General features: G+C 39.8%; 1 protein-coding gene across 1 annotated transcript in view; it reads right to left on the reverse strand.

Moving 5' to 3' along the window:
* Window positions 1-18,986: 18,986 nt before the first annotated feature.
* PRPS20 (chloroplast 30S ribosomal protein S20) overlaps window positions 18,987-23,216 on the reverse strand; it is a 38,550-nt gene continuing 34,320 nt past the window's right edge. The window contains exon 3 of the mRNA XM_087694673.1: window positions 18,987-19,473. Coding sequence (XP_087550799.1) covers window positions 19,249-19,473 — 225 coding nt within the window. The 3' untranslated portion in view covers window positions 18,987-19,248. The remainder of the gene's footprint in view (window positions 19,474-23,216) is intronic.

Raw genomic sequence — 23,216 nt, forward strand, 5'->3', positions numbered from 1 at the left:
TGGTAAATATATTAATAGGTATAAACAAAGTAAAGTTACTTAGCATAATTGAGAGATTAGGTTGTAACGCTCTCTATGTCTTAATGAACCTTTTACATCTCTAGCTTTCGCTAGTGGTTCGACTTTGCAAAGGCCACTCAAAGACTAAAATCTAGGCATAGGAAGGAGGGAGAATGGTCACTAAAAACTATTTCATTCTCTACAAGCCGTGTTTTTTCCTACCTTTGTATATCTTTTCTCAAATCGAACTATGTACAACATCAATAACATCAACAATAGGCTCAACTTGTTGCCATTCCTTAAGACTAGATGGATAGACATCTCCTTCTTTTGAAATTACCATAATCAAACATAATACCAAGTTTAAGAAAAGAAAAACATTAAGGATTAAATACTTAAAATTTGTTTTATGCATTGGAAGATTTGAAGTTCTGGGTTCCAATTGTAACTCTCTATGCATAAACACGTTGTATAGTGCTTTCTTAATGTTGTTCTTATTTGTTCCAAGATTGAAATATTTGATTCTATCCTTCCAAGAAGAGATATATGACTCTCACATCTCTATCTTTTTCTACATTTTGTCTGGCTACACAATGATCTAGCTATGTTTGCTAATGATAGTAGAAATCCATCTTCCGATTTTGTGAAATGGATTAAACATTGCTATGGATGTGATTTTGGAGCTTGGTTGCCTTGTTAAAGGTCAATTTTCTATATCCATGGCAAAGAGAGAGGATATGCTAAAAATAGATATTCTTAACAAAAATCCATGCTAATATTGTATCTATATCTTTTTATAAAATTATTCTATTATTTCTCAAGAAAATTACGGAGATTTCTCTCCCATTGGTCTAGACCACTCTCTCTCTACATCCTAAAAGGCATTTTCGAAACCTTAAAACTCCCTTAATGATAGTATGTATGGCCAGGAGGCATGTTTTTTATTGCCATTCAATCTTGACAGCATGCTTGCTCCAAGATCTATTACCTTCCCAATGTTCTTAAATTGGTACACATAGACTTCGAATCAATACTCAACATGCACGATGATATCAATGCCATGAGTAATCAGCCTTGTTGTGGTCTTGTTAGTCATGAAAGAGCCCCCCAAAGATGGCTTGAATCTTACCTAAAAAAGATTGATTAGGATTCATCTTTGAAAATTTTATTGCTATTCTCTAATCCATGCTTGATTCATTCTTGATAAAATTTAGAAAAGAGAGTATGTACATTGTAATAGATAGTGAGTCACTAATCCAAAAGGTACTCTCTACTCCAATCCTTGCTTCACTTGATTGATCCTTTCCTTTTCAATTGCAAATTTCAATTCTTGTTTACTTAGAGTAGGATGAATTTTCCATGTTCACATTCCCACCAAGGAAAAAGGTGGATGTCAAGGGAGATAATGGGATAAAAGGGAGGTGACCCTCCAACACTATAGAAGATCCCAAAGGGGTGCATAGCTCAACCCAAGAAGGAACTTTGCACACCCCTCGATAATTTGAAGCCCATGTAGGGAGACCTTGCCCACCATTTCATTTCTCACATAAGTACCATGTATAGAGAATTGAATATTTAAGCTCCCATGAAGATTCAGACTCTTGAATACTAAAGTTCAAATAAGGCATTTATAGGATACTACAAGGTCTTTTACAACTCATTACAAATACATCATTCACCGTAGGAGGTGATAGAGAAGTATTATAGGTCATCCACAAGTCTTATTAAGGTCCCATATAGGGTTTGGTGACTTGAAATAGCTATATACCTTGAAATAATGCACTTACATGTGTAAACAAGGTGTAGAACTGCACCATTCAGGTTCAAAGTTTTGATCGTGGAATTTTTTAGTTTAAACCTACTGTAATTCTAACATGATCATATTGAGGAGGGGATTAAGAGATTCGATTTGAATCAAAAAATCTGAAATTGGAGTTATCTAGCTCAAGATATACCCATTTTTTGACAAGCGATACTACAGGATGGTACTACTACGATAGGTCATAAGGCAAAACCAAGGCCAAGGATGAGTATATGTAGAAAATCCTAGATACCATGATGGAAAATATACCCCAAGGAACATCCAAAGACATCCAAATGCATGAGAAGATCAATGCACTTAACAATACCATGTGTGAACATGAGACAATACATGCTCATAGGCATACTAAACTATTGTCAAGAATAGGGGAGATGGTACTATGTAGCAATCAAGCTAAGTCTTCCATAGACAAACTTGTGGAATCCAATGCAAAACCAAAGCCTCAACTGATAAATTTTTGAATCCAATACTCAAATTATGTCTCAATTTCTCATTCCAAATGAGGGACAAGGAGAATAAATGGAAAATTCAACCAAGTAAGAATGGAAGAGTTCCATTTCAACCTATCAACTCAAACTCCCAAGGCATTATTGGACAAAGAGGCATCCCTAGTAGTCAATTTAAAGTCAAAGAAACCTTTCACCTCTCAAAGGAATGAATACTATATTGGTAACATCAATGGGGTTGATTCTCAAGTATATGAGTTGAATTCTTAAATACCAAGAGGTTAGGGATAAATTTTTTTTTGGCAAAGTATAATGGGCAGCCATCATCTTCATTCGACCTTCATGAGTGGATTGCAAAGTCAAAATCCTACTTTGATATCTTCCCTATGAATGATGAGTAGAAAATCCATTTTGCCATCTTCACTTGGAAGGTTTTACCTATTCATGATGGCTCTACATTAAAAGCGAGAATCAATTAGTGAATTCATGGAAAGTGTTTAAGATGCTAATGGCTCAAGTTTTTGTCTCTCCAATAGAGAAAGAGAAGCTTGCTAGATGACAGTATGAATTGGAGCAAAGGGGTCTCATTGTGTGTAAGTATATCAATTCTTAATCTCACTATGTATGTGGCAAGTATAAGTGATGGTGTGAAGCTCTATAAGTATATGTATGGCTTAGACCCTACTTTGTTGGTTCAAAGCTCAAAACCCTATTACCCTTTTCAAGGCTATAGAGCTTCTAGAGAGATATGGAAAAAAGTATGAAAGAGAGCCTACTATTCATCTAGGTTCAGGATAGCAAGTTGTTACTTCAGATCAAGGTCAATTTGAAAGAAATCTTAGAAGAACCAATCCCCTTTCAATGCTACTAAGTAAAGAGTTGATCCTAGGCCTACAAATGCTAATAAAATACAGAGCAAATATGCTAAAAGGAAACATCCATCAACTTCTCCTTCTAAAAAATGATAAGTTTATTCTCATTAACTTTACAAGAAGCACAAGGAGAAAGGAATTTGCTTCAAGTTTGGAGAGAAGTATACTATGGATCACCCTTCAAAATGCACCTATACCAAAACCAAAGTGAATAGTTTGATAATTCTTGATAATCTTGGCCTAAACAATGAATGATGGAAATGACATGGATTGATCTTATGATCCCACTATGGCTTTGATGATAGCTATCCTTTTGATCTAGGTGGATGAAGTATTGATATTGAAAAACGATTCATTGATAATCCTCTTTATCTTGAACCTTCTTGTCTTCAGCTTCCATCTCTTCTTTCTCTCATCTTCATGCCTTTCTCTCTTGATTTCTAGTCTTTCTCTCTCAAACTGATTTTCTCTCTCCTATTCAAACTTTCTCTCTCCTCTCAGTATCCTTCCTTACATCCTTACATCGTCCTCTTACAGGTATGAAAGGTTAGATCTAGGTCTCCCATATGAAAGTATGACCAAGGCTATGAGGTCTCTACCATACTCATGAGAGGAATTTGAGATTGCCAAAGAATTGATTGCTACTCACATATCATGGAGAAAAACTCTCATATGACACCTCATTACCTCCTTCGAACCCATTGTGCAAAAACACTAGAGGAACTCTCAAATCTCAATCAAACGCATTGTAATAATTGAATCTATTTTCTTGAAAAAATGATTCACCTTATGCACAAGCTGGGAAAGGGTAGGTTGTCAAATAATGAATAATGCTGAAAAGTGCCATGTCATCAAGTCGAACGAATATGACCCAAACTATGTCACTCCTACATCAATCAAGGTACTTGCCTTGACTCGAAATTCACTATTAGAGAAAAATATCTTCATAAGAGCTTCACTTTGCTAGTAGAATAGGTTCAATTGATTTTTTAACTCTAATGTTTCTCCCTATTTTATGCATAATGGCATGCACTCACAATATGGATCATTATGCGGCATTTGAATATAACCCTAACATTTATGGTTATTTCTTGTAGAGGTAGGCTTATGTCATATTATTGTGTATGCAAATAAGTGTAAATGTATATCTTAACCCAAAAATCGCACACCTTAGAATTACCACATCCATAAATCACCCTTCATAATCTTAGGAAGTATTGCCTTCATTTAGGTAGGGAAAGGGACTCCCCATGCAAACAAATCAAAAGGTACAAATTAAAAATAAAAAAATCAAAATCCACTCACCAAATACAAACAAAATTCATAAAAACCCAAAAACTAGCAGCGCTTTGTAAGGATTCAACTTTTATGATAATAGAAAATTTTCTTTCCATTTATAAAATCTTCTTACCATCATATGTTATGTTTAGATTCTTTAAATTGATAGGAGAGAAAGTTGTATAGGATAAAACCAGCAAGCCCTAGTTACCATTCACAAAAGAGGACTAAACAAAATACCACATGATAATGAAGATTGACGATATTGCCACTTGAGATACTATCATATTGAAAACCTTAATGAGGTAGTCTCCCAAGATCTAGAAGTGACAAAAATAATGGAAATATGCTAATTTTAAGAATAAATGGAAATATTTGAAGGTGAGGTGGACTATGACAAGTACATAGAATTCCTTACATCCTATGACCCTGAGAGGCATAATGGAGTGATCACAGTGGAAAATGTGAATGGCCAACATTTGGTTGAAATACCATTACAATCAGATATGGTATACAAAGCCTTGAAACTCCCAAAGAAAGAAGAAAATATATCGAAAAGTAAGTCAGATATCTACACGAGGTTAGTTATGAATAAGTAGGTGTTCACTAATGATAAAGTAAGCATAGAGAAATTTTTGAATCCCACTCTGAGGATTCAAGCAAGGTTGATTCATGCACTTTTTTAAAGCACTAGCTAGAACTCCACAATGGGGAAAATTCAAGTGGGAATCCTAGAAAGCGTAGCAGTAGGAAATCTGGACAAGAAAAACTTCGACACATATGTTAGGGAAACCATTCACACAACAACCAAAACTCAAGGGTAGGACATCCTGGGGTCACCTAGTAGACCTGTCACCCTAAGCGATACACCACACCTCTCTTCACACCAAACATGTCATGAGACCCAATCTTCATTCCCTCACCAACAAAGATAAGCCACATAGTTACATCAATCCCCTTTACCGCTCCCCTCCATCCTCCACTATGACTAGCCCAAGCACACAACTACCAACTAGGTTGCAAAGTGCCATGGGACTGGCACTCACCTACAAAGGGGGGTAAATATTAACCTATTATCAAGAAGGTGACAAGAATTAAAAAATTCAAGAATTAAAAAATGCAAGAAAACAATAAAACAAAAGCACAATCACTAAATGCAAGGGTGCATTGATTTTTGAGCCATGCCAAGATTAATTTTTAGGTTTTATTTTTTGGACACATAATTTTTTGAATGAAATTATTTTGTAATTATAATGTTAAAGAGTGTTAGATTGTACAAAGTGCAAAATATTTTTGACTTAAGACAATTGGCCTTAACAAACATGAGGTGTTGCAACCATGGACTTTTAGTTCACTTTAGATCGAGAAAGACCTATAAACCAAGAAGCATACATAAATCAAAGGAGGAGTGATTTTGGACCAAAAAGAGGAGTAATGTGTATAATCTACTCTTATGTATAAAATTCAAAAAGTGAATGGACAAGCTTATAGTTGTGGGGTGCAATCTTGAGAGAGCTCTCTTCTTGCTACTTACTTCTAGCTTCTTGCTTATGTGGAGAAGGTGTGAGAGAGTGAGAGAGAAAGAGCGTGATAGAGAGTGAGGGACAGGTGTGTAAAGCTCTTCTCTTTTTCTATTCTCCTCTTCCACCTCTTCTTCTTTGTGAGTAAGCTTGGAGATACTAAGGCTATGGCGATGGAACACGCTTGAGGAGCATAGCTTGAACCATCGAGGGTCCTTCATGGATATACAACAACAAGGAGGTAAATCTATGAGTTTGATATTATATACATGAAAGTGTGCAATGACTATGTGAGAGGTAGCCATCGAGGGTCCTTCACAGATATACTACAACAAGGAGCTAAATCTATGAGTTTGATACAATATACATGAAAGTGTGCAATTACAATGTTTGAGGCCGCATTAATCAAAGTGCTTAAAATGATAAGCATTCTATTGTCCCATCAAGTCCAGTGTGGAGCTTGACATAAGGTTTTCCCTATTAGTTAGCCAAGATTTTACTTGAAATAGTGATGTTCATGAATTAAGAGTTTGATTGATTTAGATGAGTGATTCAAAGGTTTGATGATTGATAACTTGAGATTGAACAAATTTGTATCATCATTGACTAAGAATCTATACTAGCAAGAAGACCAATATCATACATTGAATTTGGATTGCTCGTTCATGGGTGTATACATCTTGTGATGGCATGGGCTCCTAGAGTATGTTATCGAACATGGATGGACTATGTGGATCTTGAGAGACACACAGGAAATATCAAGTAGTTGTGCATCCAAGTTATTGATGCTTTTAGGTGGATAAGGTCTTGGAGGGTCATGTGCAATATACACTACTTTTGATTATGGGTGGCCTCTATACCCAGATGAAAGGAGGTCCAATGAGCTGTAATGATATGGTAGATGTATCGAAGCTTAATCTAGGCCGATGGATAGATGGTCCATGTGTGCTAACATGGACCTCATGACATAGCTGCCTACATGGAATAAAGGAGACAACCTGATAGGCTAGAATGATACTAGAAAGCACTTGCTTTTTTATGGTGATTGTGAACATAACTACCTACATGGAATAAAGGAGACAACCTGATAGGCTAGAATGATGCTAGAAAGCACTTGCTTTTTTATGGTGATTGTGAATTAAAGAAAAGAAAAATCACTAGTGCTAAGTTTGACACGCTCTTATGGAGGTGGAGCTCAAGACAATACTTCTTTATAGCAATCGAGGTAGAGTTTTTCATAAGGCTATAAAAGACTTAGGAGATATAGTAAGAGAAAAAAGTTTTTAAAAATGCTTCATAAAAACCTTTCTAAAGGAAAGTGAGAATAGTGCGAAGTTAGAGGGAGAATGATTTGAAGGTGGTGCTCATGGAGGTGGGGCAATGATTGAAGACAAAGCTCCAAACTGTGAGAAGAGGACTAGAAATTAGGCACTGACTAATGTAGATAGCAATGGACAGCTTTGGTTGAGATGTCCTTCGCGAACGGGGTGTGGGCAACAAGCTAAAAGACCTGAAATCTGCAAAAATGAGATTAAAGGGCTAAATGGAGGGCAACATATGTATTTATAGAAAGTTTGGGCCCTCCCAAGTGGGTTTGTTCTTATGGGACAAAGAAAATCTCTAGGATCACGTTTCTTTTAAATAAACTAGGTTTCTTCATTAATTAAACATTTTTTGGGACTATTTAAGTAAAGCTAATGCATTTTTAGATCAACGCCTCCCTACTCCCATCTTTTGGGTCACTATTACTCAATCGATCACCTCCCAAAGAATTTAACTCTCACTTTTATTTTATTTTTTAAAAGTTTAGTGTGGTTCCATCCGTCTTTGTAGGGCTTGGTAGGCCACTGGGCAATTGACGTGTACCCTTTGTCTGATGCCCTATTCTCTTTGGGATGACTACTTGGACTCCCTCGGTAAGATAACCATCGCCTCTGTAGTCTTGGTAGGCCACTAGGTAGCCAACGTGCACCCTTTGTCCAATACCATGGCTACTTTGGGGTGGGACGCCTTGGGGAGCTTATGGAGTACAAGCAAGACATCGAGGAGAATTGGATATAGAAGTGATGCTACGACATAGAAGTTGAGGATGTAGAGAAACTAAGGTGTTTGTGTTTGCAAAGAAGAGAGGCGACAAGGCTACAAGTGTGTTGGCTTGATGAATCTTCAAAGTTGAGGTCTCCCTGAAGAATTTTCCAAGAGCTTCTACTTGCTGACAACCTTACAAGATTGCAAATGATTGTGATGCTATTGCTAATTGTAAGAGCCTTCAATAGAGAGTGTGATCTACTTGAACAAAGATTATGAGTACAAAAGAGCTATTATGTCTAAAGAAGAGAGTTACTTGAGGTGATACCCTTGATTAGGGGTTATCCTCCCAAAGTTATTAAGTTCATATCTAAGTGAATTTTATTGTGGACATGGCCTTGTATAATGTATCCCATCTATCATGGCCTAAAGACTGCAATGTTGTGCCCTAGTTTCAACTATGAGGCTCTATTTTCTATTCTATATGAGAATTATCTTTTTTCAACTATCTACTAAGTTAGGGTGTGATGTGTTTAGATGTGGGTTTAGAGTTTCTTGCATATGCTAGCACTGCGAGGTTCTACTATGGTTTCTATTTCTTTTCAATGTCACATCATACTAGAAAAAATCTCATCTACTATGAGAAACTTCATGTTCATCAACATTGGGATCTTTTTGTATTCTTCTCTTTGTTGTATGGAGTGTCTAATGAACTTAGTTGAAGCTATCTTTCGTAGAAATTCTTAGACATTTCGCACAAGGATTTATGTACTAAAGTAAAATATAATTTCTTGGTGGTGCAATTTCTCCATGCATATACAAGATAAGGATCAAAAGGAACAAGTCACATAGACCCTTTAAACTCAAGGAGGAAACTTGAATTTCATAGGGATTAGAATGTTTATTGATATCATGAACTCATTCATACCTTCAACAACACAATATTAACACATAAATCCATATGCCTCCCTTTTCAATTCTCAATTTGCCATTCCCTCTCCTCGTACCACCTAACCACCCCCGCAACCTCCATCAAGGAACACCCCCTTTTAGGGAAAATGCTCCACCCTTTCATTTCTATTTGTTTTTTATTTATTATTGATTAAAGTCAAGATGGCCATGGAAGCAAGCAACACTCATTTCAATCCCTAGGGGTTTACCACTTAGGGGGGAGCTTCATGCTCCCACAAAGATAGACTAGCCCCATAAACATCACTACAGTGGAGTACAAAAATCACTTAAAGATAGCTTAAATTTGTAAGTTCTCATGATCATGAAGATAAACATTTTTAAAGGGAAACCAACAAGATCAAGTGCAAAGCTTGTGCCCCAATCCCTACAAATCAACACAACTTTCAAACCTTGAAACTCCAATTCAATTTTACCCCCAACAAAACATTTGTCTAGTATGGTGTGACATGTGGAAGTATTTGTCTAAATAATGTGGAAGTATGTGGAAGTCTAGTGTTATGGTTATTTAGCATGTGTAATTATTTGTCTAAATAGTGTGATTAAGATTCAGACTCCCACTATTAACCTACATAATGTTGCAACATTGTGATATTAAGCCAATGAATGAAACTTGGATAGCGTTTTTCTACTTTTTCAATTTTTTGATTACTCCCTAATAGCCTTGGATTATGTGTGTAGATGGCAACCATGATAGCCATGGAAATCATCAAAATGTGATTGATTGTGTGTCTCACATGATACTAAGAGGACAAGTGCAAAGAAGTCAAGGAAGTGAAGGACACCAGGTCTCAAGTCAAGCAACCTCAAAGGGAAAAATAACAATTGGGTACACCATTCCACCCTCAATCCAAGATGTCCTTAATTGGAAACACCTCCTTAATTAACAATTGCTCTAGGCTCTCATTGAGCTCAAATAAGCCATCCTCACCATTGGGATTGCCCCAACTCTTTGCCTACCAAAAAAGTCATCTATTGGAAGTTGCATTAAGGTGGCATGCACACATAAAGACATAAAGGAGCTAACCAATCAAGTTGAAGAGGCACTCGCCTCTCCAAGGATACCACCAATGCTGAAATCTCGAATCTAAGGACCAATTGCCAAGATAGGAGGGCAAAAAAGATATTGAAGGTCCACCATGAACTCTAAGGAGTTGTTATCACCTTACAATCACAAATCATGGATTTGAAACAATCAAAGCCCCACCTTCAACTTGCCTTCAAGGGCCTACGTAAGAAGTTTTAAACAAAGTCCCACATTGTGAATTACTACAACATCCGGAGGATCTATAAGGGATAGTATGTGTAGCTAGGTGCAGTTGGGGGTCAAGGGCGTTAGAGATTGTCATCCCTTGGACAGGCATTTTCCTCAGTTGGGCCATGTACGTATGCAGTTTTCCAATGGGCATTTGAGAGTAGTTCGGTGTGCCGAGTACTATTTTCATCTGTCAATGCCACGTCAGTAGCAGCCAAACATGCAGGTTGTAGAGTCGGGTCTACCACGTGGCAGTCCAATTGGCTAGATTTTATCAAGCACAATCAGTTGCATTTAATGTAACCAACCTAACAGTTTTTTGCTTTTTCATCATGCTATAAATAGCCTACCACTAGCACACACTCTCATTATTGCAGTTGCAGATTTCAAGGTAGAGATCGGGTAGATTGAAATAGACTTCAAGGTTTCCAGTAGGGAGACATTGTCAAGGTCAAGATACAAAGACATACGGACTCCGCCCATGTACATATCTGCATTCCTTTGTATTCAACATACTTTATACAACAGATTTTCTTGTTTCTCTCTCTCTCTCTCTCTCTCTCTCTCTCTCTCTCTCTCTCTCTCTCTCTCTCTCTCTCTCTCTCTCTCTCTCTCTCTCTCTCTCTCTCTATGTTCACCCTACTCTCTTAGTCTTGGTCCCACGCTTCTACACCACTGCACCACCCTGATATAGTACTAGAGCAATGAAGATGGACTAATTGAGTGAAGAATCCATCTCAAGAGGAGATTTCAATGTGACATAAGGCTACATTTCCAATGTTCGAGGGCGAGCAGGAGGGCTGTGCATTAGAACAAGGTTGAAGCAAGCGTGGGCATGCAAGAAAGGAGCAAAGTTGATGAAGTTGTTGTTTACTGCTATTCCAAGAGGAGGAAGGCTGAGTTTTTTGCCTTCAAGTGCAGATTTTACCTTTTCATTGCCTCCGATAGGTGAAGGAGTGGGACAAGCAAACCATAGTCCTAGCAAGCTGTATTTTTACAATCAGAGGGGGCTATTCTTTTGTTTTGTGCAGGCATTGTAGGTGAAGATGTCTTCTAAGGCCGAGATAGAGTTTCAGGCTATCACAAACCGAAAGGTGCCCATCCTACTGGCTCTTCCATCAAATCAAAAGCTCGATGGCGAGAACTACCACATTTGGCAGGCAATTATGCTTGTCATTCTGGAGTCCTATGATTTGGTGAAGCTTGTTACGGAGGCTATCCATCGTCCTTCTTTGCGAGACGAGTCCAGACTCTCTTCCCGTGTGATAAGGTGGAGTTGGCAATGGCTCAGGCACATTGGGATAAACTCAATGCGTTCATTCTTTCATTTTTATTTCTCTCATGTACTATAGTTGTTATCTCTCATATTGAGCATTTGACGGTGACCCAGGAGATATGGCTGGAGTTAGATCAAATGTACAATCAAATGACCGTCATGAAGTGGGTTTCTTTGAAAGTGCAGATGCAGACCATGAGTGTCAACAAGTCATCTTCTATGCAAGAGCATATCAACAAGTTGAGGCAGATTTAGATGCGGGTTCAAAATGCAAGAAAGGTGGTCACTTCTGATGAAGACATGGCGATAACTCTCCTTTCAGAGTTACCGCCCTACTTCAATGTTTTTTATTCCACCTTGATTGATTCAGGGTGGTCTAAGACTCTTCGGTGAAAAGAGTTGGTTCTTATGGTCTTGGACCAAGAGGAGCAACTAAAAGGAATCGATGCTTCGAAATTTGAGGCCTTGGTTGGCGAGTCCACTCAAAAGAAGGGGAAGGACCAAAAGAAGAAGGAAGAGGACAAAACTAAGAAATACAAAGATAAGGAGTATACTTGTCACATTTGTGGCAAAACAAGTCAGTGGAAGAAGGATTGCCCCAATAAGGAGAACAAGGAGAAGGAGAAGAAGGAGAAACCTTCAAAGGATTCTGGAGCGGTGGCTGCTCCCTCATAAGCTCTTTTCCTCGATTTGGAGGTGGTTGAGGATTCACCCCTAACAGTTTCTAATGTTGCGCTAACGGCCCCATACACTCAAGAATGGATTGCTGACAGTGGTGCCTCTCGGCATATGACTCCTTCTTGAGCAGGTGTTGCTCATTTGTGGCCTTTGCATGGCCAATTTCTCATTGGTGGCAATTCATCTATTTCTATACAAGGACATGGCAACATGCATCTTATTCTAGATGGACGTGGTGGTGCCCATACATCCGAGGTACTTTATGTGTTGGCTTTGGGGGTATCATATTCTCTCAATGCACAAGATTTGTGCACTCATCCTTTTGATCGAATTCAATGTGGATTTCTTTTGGATTCTTGATTGAGGATCGAGACAGGTTCTTTCTTCAGGTTATGAGGAGAATGGCGTCTACAAGTTGCGATCTTCTTCTGCCTTGGCTTCTCTTCTTCTTACCTCTCAAACTCAGTCCAAGCTTTGGCATGCTCGGTTTGGCCACCTCAATTATGATTACCTTCGGATGTCATTTAAGGGCTAGTTTGTTCGAGGTTTGTCGAATATTGTGGTGAGCTAGTAGCCTTGTGTATCTTGCATCCATGGGAAGCAGACTTGATGTTCCCAGCAAGGCTTCAAGGCGGTCTTCATCACCTTTGGAGCTTGTTTCTACTGATCTTTGTGGACCGATCATGCTAATTGTGGATGATTACAACAAGATGACATGGGCCTATTTCTTGAAGCTGAAGTCAGAGGTTTTCTCCAACTTTAAGGATTGGTTGCTCTTTGAGGAGAATCGATCAAACCAAAAGCTAAAAACCGTACAATCGGATAAGGAAGGAGAATTTGTTTCCAATGAGTTTGCTCATTTTTGTGCAAATCCAGTTCACTAGGAGTTTGCCAATACAAACACCCCTCACGAGAATGGCATCTTGGAGCGAAAGAATCGCAGTGTGATCGAGATGGTACATACCATGTTGGAGCAAGACACCTTAGTGTCTATGGGCTGAGGCTATGGCTACTATAGTTCACATCCTTAATCGTTCGCCTACTTCCGTTGGTTGTTGGTATGACTCCATATAAGGCATCCTTTAGGTCCAAGCCAGATGTTTCTTATTTCAAGGTTTTTGGGTGTGATGACTATGTTCACATCTAGAAGACACATCGTGACAAATTTGAAGCGGCTTCCAAAAGACGAGTGTTTCAGGGCTATAACTCATAGTCTCAAGGATACCGATTGTATGATCTTGTTAAGTGGGATGTCTACACGATCCGTGACGTTCGGTTTGTGGAGGTTCCATCCCCAGAGGGGGGTGAGGACCACCTTGTTCTTGGAGATTCTAGTGATAGTTGGTCCCTAGTGACTAATCCTCTAGAGCCTCTACCTCTTGAGGACTCTTCTTCGGATGAGGAGTTTAGTTCCCAATTACACCAAATTCACCGATTGCTCCTCCGTCGTCGATGGACCTTCCAAAAACTTCAGTAGATGGAGAGTGACGAAGCGAGATCCACGGCCTCCTCGTTGGGCCCGTGACACACTCCAAGATTTAGGGATCGAGGGGGTCCTTGAGGAGTGGCAAGTGCAAGATGGACTGTAGAGGTCACAACGGCACCAAGCACATTCTATAATAGAGCTTGTTTGCTCTAACTACTGTTTGATGACCCGTGTTATGCAAGATAGAGAGCCTGCCTCCGTAAAGGAAGCTTTACAGTCTGATCATTGGCGAAAAGCAATGGAAGTCGAGTTGGAGGCTATTGAGAGGAATGGCACTTGGTACCTTGTGTCTCGTCCCTCTCATAAGAAGGTGATTGGTGTCAAACAGATCTTCAAGACCAAGTACCATAGTGATGGCTCTTTGGACAAGCACAATGTCCACCTTGTTATTAAAGGTTTTGCACAACGCCCAGGTATTGATTTCCATGATACTTTTGCCCCCACTGCTCGTATGGTGACGATCCATGTTGTTCTTGCCTTGGCTAGTCATAGGAGATGGCCCACCTTTCAGTTGGATGTGAAGTCGGTCTTCTTAAATGGAGACTTGAAGGAGGAGGTCTATGTAGAGCAGCCTCCTGGCTTTGGATCCTTAAATGGGAAGGTTCACAGGTTGAAGAAGGCTTTGTATGGGCTAAAGCAAGCTCCGCGTGCTTAGAACAAGAAGATTGACTCGTTTCTCCAAAAAAAGTTGGGATATCAGTGCTCTAGGGTTGATCCGCAGCTTTATGTGTACATTTCTAAGGGTGGCCATGTGTTGTTTGTTTTGTATGTTGATGACTTGATTGTTACAAGTGACCATGCCCAAAAGGTCGAAGAGACGAAGGCAGCCTTACATCAAAAGTTCGAGATAATGGATTTAGGACTTCTCCATTTCTTTTTGGGGCATGAGATTTATCAGACTTAGAGGGGGATTTTCAACTCTCAGCAAAGGTATGTACATGAGCTCTTGGTGACTTTTGAGATGGAGGATTGCAGATCCATTTCTTCTCCTATGGATGCGAAGTAGAAGGCCATTTCACACTCGGATTCTCCTTTGGCGGATGATACCCACTACCATCAGCAGCTGATTGGTTCATTGATTTGGCTCCTCAACACATGGGTTTATCTATGTTTTATTGTAGATCTCTTGGTTGGGTTCATGAGTGAACCTCAGCAAGAGCATTAGCTAGCTGCTTAAAGGATACTACAATTTCTAAGGGGGACCTCTGACCTAGGGATTTACTATCCCGCAAGTACAAGTGCTTCCGATCTTGTCCTTGCAAGTTGGAGTGATTCGAATTGGGCTGGCGATATGGAGCACAGACAATCTACTACATGCTATTGTTTTACCTTGGGTGCAAGTGTTATTTCTTGGAGTAGCAAGAAGTAGCCCACGATAGCCCTATCTTTGACTAAGGTTGGACCTTGGTTATTGATAGAGATGCCTACCACAAGAAGTCTTTGACATTTTAATGTGGTAAAAAGGGGGATATACTCCCTAAAGCATTCGATATCATGAGGTTCTACTTGTGAGGCACCACATACCTTGCTAAGTGTAGTCAGGGGTAAGGGGTGACCTCCACCTTGAACTAGTAGCCCCTTGTTAGAGTGTAGCGGTGCGGAAGCATGGGACCAAGACTGAGAGAGTAGGGTGAACATGAAGAGAAGAGAGAGAGAGAGAAAGAAAGAGATATAAGAACAAGAATATATGTTGTATAAAGTATGTTGAATACAAAGGAATGTAGATATGTACATGGGCATAGTCCGTATGTCTGCGTATCTCGATCTCGATAATGTCTTCCTGCTGGACACCTCAAAGTCTATTGCAATCTACCCGATCTCTACCTTGAAATCTACAACTGCAATAATGAGAGTGTGCTGATGGTAGGCTATTTGTAGCTTGAAGAAAAAGCAAAAAAGCTGTTAGGTTGGTTGCATTAAATGCAGTCGTATGTGCTTGTTGAAATTTGGCTGATTGGATTGCACATTTTGATTGGATTGCCACGTGGTAGTCTGACTACAACCTACATGTCTAGCTATTGATGTGGCATTGTTGACGTGGCACAATTGACATACGAAAACACTGCTCCACACATCGAACCACTCTCGATCGATTGCTTGGCTGCAAAATTGCATATGTGCACAGGCTAATTGAGGAAAATGCTTGTCCAAGGGATGGCAATCTCTAACACCCCCTCTCAGATCCTTGATGAGGCATAAGGCTAGGGAATTTGGAATGTTGTTGAATTAGAGCATGGGGAAGTGCCTTTGTAAACATATCTACAAGATTGTCCTTTGTCTTGCATTACTCCACATCTATGGTCTCATCCAAAAGCTTCTCCTGGGTGAAGTGGTATTGGATCTCTATGTGCTTCATACAAGCATGGAATACTATTCTATGCCAAGGCAATGCAACTCTCATTGTCACACCGCAGAATAGTAAGACGGGTTTGGGGGCAGCCAAAGCTCCTCCAACAATCTCTGAAGCCACACAGTCTCACATGTGGTAGAAGACACGGCCTGATACTCCTCATAAAAGAGAGCTAGAACACATGCATAAAAACATGTTGACCAAAATGGCCATCGGCCTTGCTATTATCACTTACGAACATGACACACTCAACAACGAGGGCACAATCATCAGCAATTTAATGAGTCTACAATAATAGAGATTCTTGTAAGTAGTCCAATTCATCATCGCACCCGTGCTAAAGATGACCCTCAATGTTGGATACCCATCCTATTAATGTCGAGGAGGAAGCCTAACTCTCCCCATCAAGCCTCCTTAAAAATATTTACTTGAGCAAGACTAGGGAGGCTATGCAGTCACTAAAAATAAGGAGTAGCAACAATTAGAGATTGAAGAAGGGGCATTAAGCACAAGCCACCTACACCTAGATGGTTGACCAAGTCCCTACTCTAGCACATATCCTTTCATCTATAACCCAACAACAAGAGCAACCACCATGACAGTAGCAACAATCCCCACCAAGAGACTCACAATAATAGTAGCATCAACAACAATGCATTTCAAAGCCTATCAAGCAACAACTACAACTATAGAATGATAGCAATATCACTTTTTAAATCCCGTCACGGAGCTCTTCCACCATCTCACCACCCCCACACCACATATTTTACCACCAACTTCCCAACCACTAAATCTCAAAACTAAAGACAAACCTACATGTGAGACTTTGGAGAGTTTGACCTCAAAAACTAAGCCTTAGTTAAAGGTTACATTTAAAACAAGTTGCTCACAATGGGGATGACCCCAAATGGAGCACCAATCCATTCTAGCTTCAACTAGCATAATCCCAAATGGGCCTACAAAACATACTAGCATATATCTAGTCCAAGGTTAGGAGCTTAGGTGCCATGTATTATCCCCTTATGCAATCAAGAGACCATAATGTGGTCATAGCCCCAACCATTGTCAACTATCCAAAAAGAAGTGGCAAAGCATCAATGGGAAAATTAAGTGTCCAACGTTCAATTCTATCTATCAATGGGAAGAACAAGTGTCATAAGTTGACCTCAATTAAGTGTCCAAATAAGTCTATTCATCAGTGTTCTAAGCCATAAGGCCACATATAGGCATACCCATCCAACTGAGGTAAGCCCTATCATACCTCCCAACTATCGTATAATCATGTGCATGTTTAGAGAGTCATCCTCAATCTTTGTAGTCCTTGCATGAGTTTAGCAAGTCAAACTTCATTAGCATAATGCTATGTGCAATCTCCTAATGATCCATGTAACAACTAGAATTCACATACTCTCAATCGTATATGCCATAATCCCCATGGTAGTTGTCTCTTCCCACATATGGAGCATGCCAGACACCCTAATCAAGCATGTCAACATTGCCATAAGGATAATCATGTAGGCTACCATAAATCTGAATATCTTTTCTTGCATATGACGCACAGAGAACACCCTCATATATATGATACAGCTTACACTCCTCACGATAAGGATCATGATGTCAACTATCATAGAATCCCTATATATCTATCACATTCTCCAAACTGGAAGGAATGCTGCCAATAAGACCTTGCACGTGAGCAGAGGAATCCATCTCCTATCCATGCCGAAGACACCTCAAATGGTAGTCTAAAGTCTTGAGCATAAATCTCAAGACTTTCAATCAATACCAAGTCAAAGCATCAAGCATCACGCATGCTATCCAACAACTCCTGTGTACATATAAGATTATTGCAACCCCATGTGATCCCATCCCTTGGTCTTTGCAACACATTATTATCTCCTAACCTAGTAAGTAAACCAAACTATACACCTATCCAACCTTACCTAGTGCAAAAGGTCACTTACCACACCCTCACTAAAGAACTTGACTAATGCATCTAAGCTGCTAGATTTGTATGATGAAAGAACTGTTAGATGTCCCTTTTTTTTTTTTTTTTGGAGGCGGCATAAAATTTTTAAAGTTACAAGATGCCTCAAAGGTTGTATCCAGGTTTTGAACTCATGCACCCATGTCCACAACCACATGCTCAACCCACTTGGGCTACAAACCTGAAAGAAGTGCTAGAAGTCATTACAAGGGGACCTCAGAGGATTGACATCGAGCTTGTCTTAAGCTCCTACAGCCAAGTGGAAACATGAACCTACTCGTATAATAAGAAGATAAATAGTCCTTGTATCCCTACCTCATATATAAGTTCTGACAGTTGCTTCTCTGTTAACCGGATAAATACACCATGGAACATTAATGCAACACCTGGCAATCCTACAATGGACTGCATAATCACAACTTTGGGCCTTTTCTAGTCCATCACCATATGTCCCTATAAACTCAACTTTTTGAAGAATTTATAGTTGCACACCACCCAAATTGCTGATTATGGAAAACAAATCTGGTAAACTTCAACACTTTGAGAATGAAGTCAAAATGTTGTTTAGACACCTCTTTATTCAAAAAGGCTGGAAAGTTTAAACTTTGTGTGAATATAGAAATGCACCACCACACAAGAAACTAGGTACCAGATAAGCGCATTGAAGATGTCTTGCAAGGAAATACAATTAGTATTGGCAAAACTAGATGGAACTGGTATGGTAATTGATATAATTTTTGAGTCAATTACTGTCCTGAGCCAAGCAAAGCCACTATCTAATAGACAATTAGAGCAGCTAATAACATTAATATTACAGGGCAATGAAGGTTTCCTTCCATTTGAGATTAGCACAACCTTACTTTGTCATCGAGTGCTATTTAATCTATCAAATGAGTTGTGAAGTATCCTCCCAAAATCTTACAATTACACAGAATACACAGTCAATATGACCTTTACTGTTTGGCCCAGTGTGTTGATCATTGCAATGCCACAGACTCATCATAAAAACAAAGTCCGAGTACGAAACAAACAGTATTGCTGCCCAAAAACCAACCTTCAATGTAAGCTAACCAGGCAGTTGGATTACAAGCGTAAAGCACTCAAATTAGTTGCAAGAGATTGGCATTTGATACCACTATCTAGTTGCCTCCAAAGACCACAAGGCCTCAATCTGCACTTTGTTAAATACCAATTATAAACAGCGGCAGGCTGGAGAATACAACAGCTAACAAATCTGCCACTGATGTCTTGAATTTCACATTTCGAGTAAGAAAACACACATCATGTCGCTGGACTTGGGGTGTACCAGCCTAACTGTATCTCAAGTGTCTTCTTTGCCCTTGATAGTCGAGACTTCCTATGCGCACCTGTGTTTCTATGAATGGTACCAACCTTCACTGCTTTGTCAATTGTTGAGAATGCTTCAGCTATCAGGGACTCTACAGGTTCTAGCATATCTACAGAAGGTTCTGAACTCTTTTTCAGGCCCTCGAGTGCCACAAAAACCTGTTGTATACCCAATAAAAGGATTACAAATAAACCATGCACAGATCTTTCCCTCACCCTACTATAAGCTTGTGGAAAACAAGAACCACCATTGCACACCTTGTCTTATTTCTATGTGCAGATCTGTCAAAATGGGCTATCAAACCATTAAAAGCAAGGCACAGGCTAAACTTGGCAGTTCACACAAGAGTTCTCTGACCTTGCCAAATTTATGCTAGTCATAATTCATACACACCAAAAAAAAGGAGGATGGATACACAATATATCAACCATATACCTTTTACAAACAATAAGACAGCAGACTCCAGTTTGAGATGCGGTCAACTATAAAACAAAAATTTGTCAAATCATGAGAGTTCAAAAAAATATGTGTTCGAACCATGAGAGAACTCGACAGTGTCCTCATGAAATATGGATAAAGCTGGTTCTTGCAACTGTGTATATGACACACCTGTGAAGGACAATCACCAAAATCTAGGAGGTCTACAAAGGACATAAAGAAAGCCACGTGGAGCCAGATGGCATCAAACAGAGGAGAATGGTAAGGGCACAGGTTGTACAACTGCATGGCATCATGGTTGGCCTTGTCCTTGGAGATGTGGTTAAGCCTGAACATAGAATTCATACTCGTTTAACCACACAGCATCATGAGCCAGATTTGTTTTCAACTAAAGTAGACAATGTATCTCCTTGTATCATCTCAAGCAAAGCCACATGTTCCAATTCCAGAATGCCCTGAATGTTCCAATTCAAGAATGCCCTGAAGCTCGCCTTGCAATGTTGCAACATTGTGGGACTAGACTTGCACCTCCAATGTCACTTCTGCAAGTCAATTGGATTGAGGACAGCATGTATTCTTATGCATTACACTTATAAGATGTGAATGGACAGATTTGTCACACATTTTGTCAAGGTTTGTGAGAGCAATTGAGGACACCACATTGGAGAAAAGTCTAGGCCAAAATTCAAGGCAAGGCACATGGGAATCACTAACAATCTTTTTGGTAAAATTGTGATGTCTATTTCTTTTTCCAATCTGTTTTTTTCCTAAAAAGTATGCCAAGTATAAAACAAGATTTCATTTTCTTGTTTTCATATGTTTTTCATACGTCAGATTGGGCAATCAAACACATCTAATAAAAACTATGTACAAGACCATCCAGTCAAAAATGCCTCTAAACATATGTAACCATGGATCCCAGCCTTTGGCCAAACCGCCAAAGTGTCCCCTCATGTGAGCTCAAACTAGGAGTCAAGCTTGTTCTCTATCAAATAATAGCCCATCATGAACCTGGATATCAATCCCAAGTCCACGGTTTTAACCTACTAGACTTATGTCGATGCATCACGGACATTCCTCTCTATAACCTATCCACCTATATACCTGTATAGATGAGGCTCGATTGCTCCTCCACATACAATGTACCAAATCGGCTTCTTCACGAACCAGGTTTTCATCATTGCACTCTATGTAAGATAGTCAAGCCCATGTAACTTATCATCTGTAGAAGTGCACACAGGAGCCATCTGGAGAGAAGAAGAAGAGAAGATGGACATAGAGAGAAGACAGCCAACCAAATAGCAAAGACTACACAAAAATAGAGTTCATATGCAGCATTCACAAGCTGATCACAAAAACAGAATGTTGCCAATACCAAAATCTGCAAAAGAATAGTCTGAAGATGGCACTTGGCAATGGAGAATTGTCAAAGGCTGAAAACGCAAAAAATTTGAGAGAAAAGCAGCAGGCCATAGCAACATAGGAGCCGCAAGATGCAGCCAAAGAGTCGCGGTCTAAAAATGCAGATCTTGGGAGGGCTGACATTAGCTAATGCTGCATCAAATGCAGAAAACGCAAGGATAACTGGCAACAAACAGGTCAATTTGCAGAAACAAACAGCCGTCTGATCAGCAAGGGTGAAGAAGGCTTGTAATCAGCAAAGAAACACACAACAGGAGCCTAGATCCTGCAATCTGATACCATGTCAAAAGTGGTGCAGCAATGGAAGCATAGACAAGTGCTGAGACAAGCTGCTGAACACAAGACAAAAGAGAAAGAGAGAATACTGCAAAGAAGAGAACTCATAGGAATGCTCCGGAAATGGAATCCATATACCAAAGACAAGACATTCGCATACAACAGCAAGTCATTGGCTGTGTGGGCACTGGCACAATTCCTCTCTCCAACAAGCAGTCCACCTAAACACTGATGATGATTGATGAAGAGGAGGAGGACAAGCCCAACAATAAATAGGCCCAAAATAGGCCATAACCAGCAGCTGGTTGGACAACTTTTTGACTAGCATAAAATGCCAAAAACCACATGAAATGACCACAATAAAAATGCCTAAAATGACAACAAAGGGCCGAGCCCATTAGGCATGCACAAACTCACATATGAGCTGACAATCCTATTAACACAAATCTTGCCAAATGGAACCACTATATTTGGCCGATTGAGCTGCTGCGATAAATGCGAAAAATATAGCCTGCCTGCATGGCACTATGCTGCCCACAAAACCTGCCCAAATTCTAGCAATTGCTGGAAATAATGCCCGAACTGACAAGAAAAATGCTTAATGCCCTCCGAGGGTACCTCTCAGAGAACTAGCAGCTGCACCAATAGTAGCTTGAGAAATGCTAGTCTAGGGGATGATTAATCTCTAACACCCCCTCTCAGATCCAAGACGCAACATAAGGCTTGCAAATTTGGAGTGCTATCAAAGAACGACCTGAGGAAGCACCTTCGTAAACAAATCTTTGAGATTATCCTTTGTCTTGCAATAAACCACATCACTAGTACTGTATCTCAATGTACTTCGACCTGGCACGAAACACCAGTAAAATGGTATAATATCTCAATGTGCTTCAACCTAGCAAGAAACACTGGGTTTTCGTGCCAAAGCAAAGTAATTCTCATTGTCGCAACAATGGTCATAGGACTGAGGGCAGCCAAGCTCTCCTAGCAACCTCCGAAGCCACATTGACAAACATGTGGTAGAAGACACCGCTTTATACTCCGCCTCTGTAAAAGAAAAGGCAACAATGGGCTGCTTCTTGCTACTCCACGAGATAACACCTACACCCAAAGTAAAGCAATGTCCTGTTGTTAACCTCCATTGGTCAACATCTCTGGACCAATCTGAATCCTCTAGCCTGTAAGAATCAAAGGCGAATCTCCAATACCTGCTGGATAATGAATACCAAGATCAAGGGTCCTCCTTAGGAATTGCAAAATCCTCATAGTAGCTTTCCAATGTACCAGTTTGGATCACTCATGAAACCAGCCAACAAACCTAGAGGAAAGAACAAATCAACCCAAGTATTAAGACGCCAAATTAAGGACATAATCAACTACCTATAGCAGATAGCATCCATCGTTGGAGAATCTCCATGGGCCATAGCCTTCCAACTCGAATCCATAGGACTAGAAATACCCTTGCATTGCTCCATCTCAAAGATGGCCAAAAGCTCCTCCACATACCACATTTTGGGAGATGCAAATCCCCCTCAAAGTCTGGTAAATCTCATGGCCTAAAAAGAAATGAAGAAGACCTACATTTGTCATCTCGAACACCTCATGTAGTTACACCTTAGTCTCCTTGACCTTCTCGGCATGGCCACCTATCAAAATAAGATCATTCACAAAAAGCACAAACAACACATGCCCTCTAGCAAAGGTGCAGACATTCACGTTTCAACTAGGCATCAGAAGAGAAATTCCATTGGAGGAACGAGTCTAT

The sequence above is a fragment of the Lygodium microphyllum genome, chromosome 15 (assembly GCF_053477565.2).
Source record: "Lygodium microphyllum isolate KBCC chromosome 15, Lygodium_microphyllum_v1.1.10, whole genome shotgun sequence".
Lineage (NCBI taxonomy): Eukaryota > Viridiplantae > Streptophyta > Polypodiopsida > Schizaeales > Lygodiaceae > Lygodium > Lygodium microphyllum.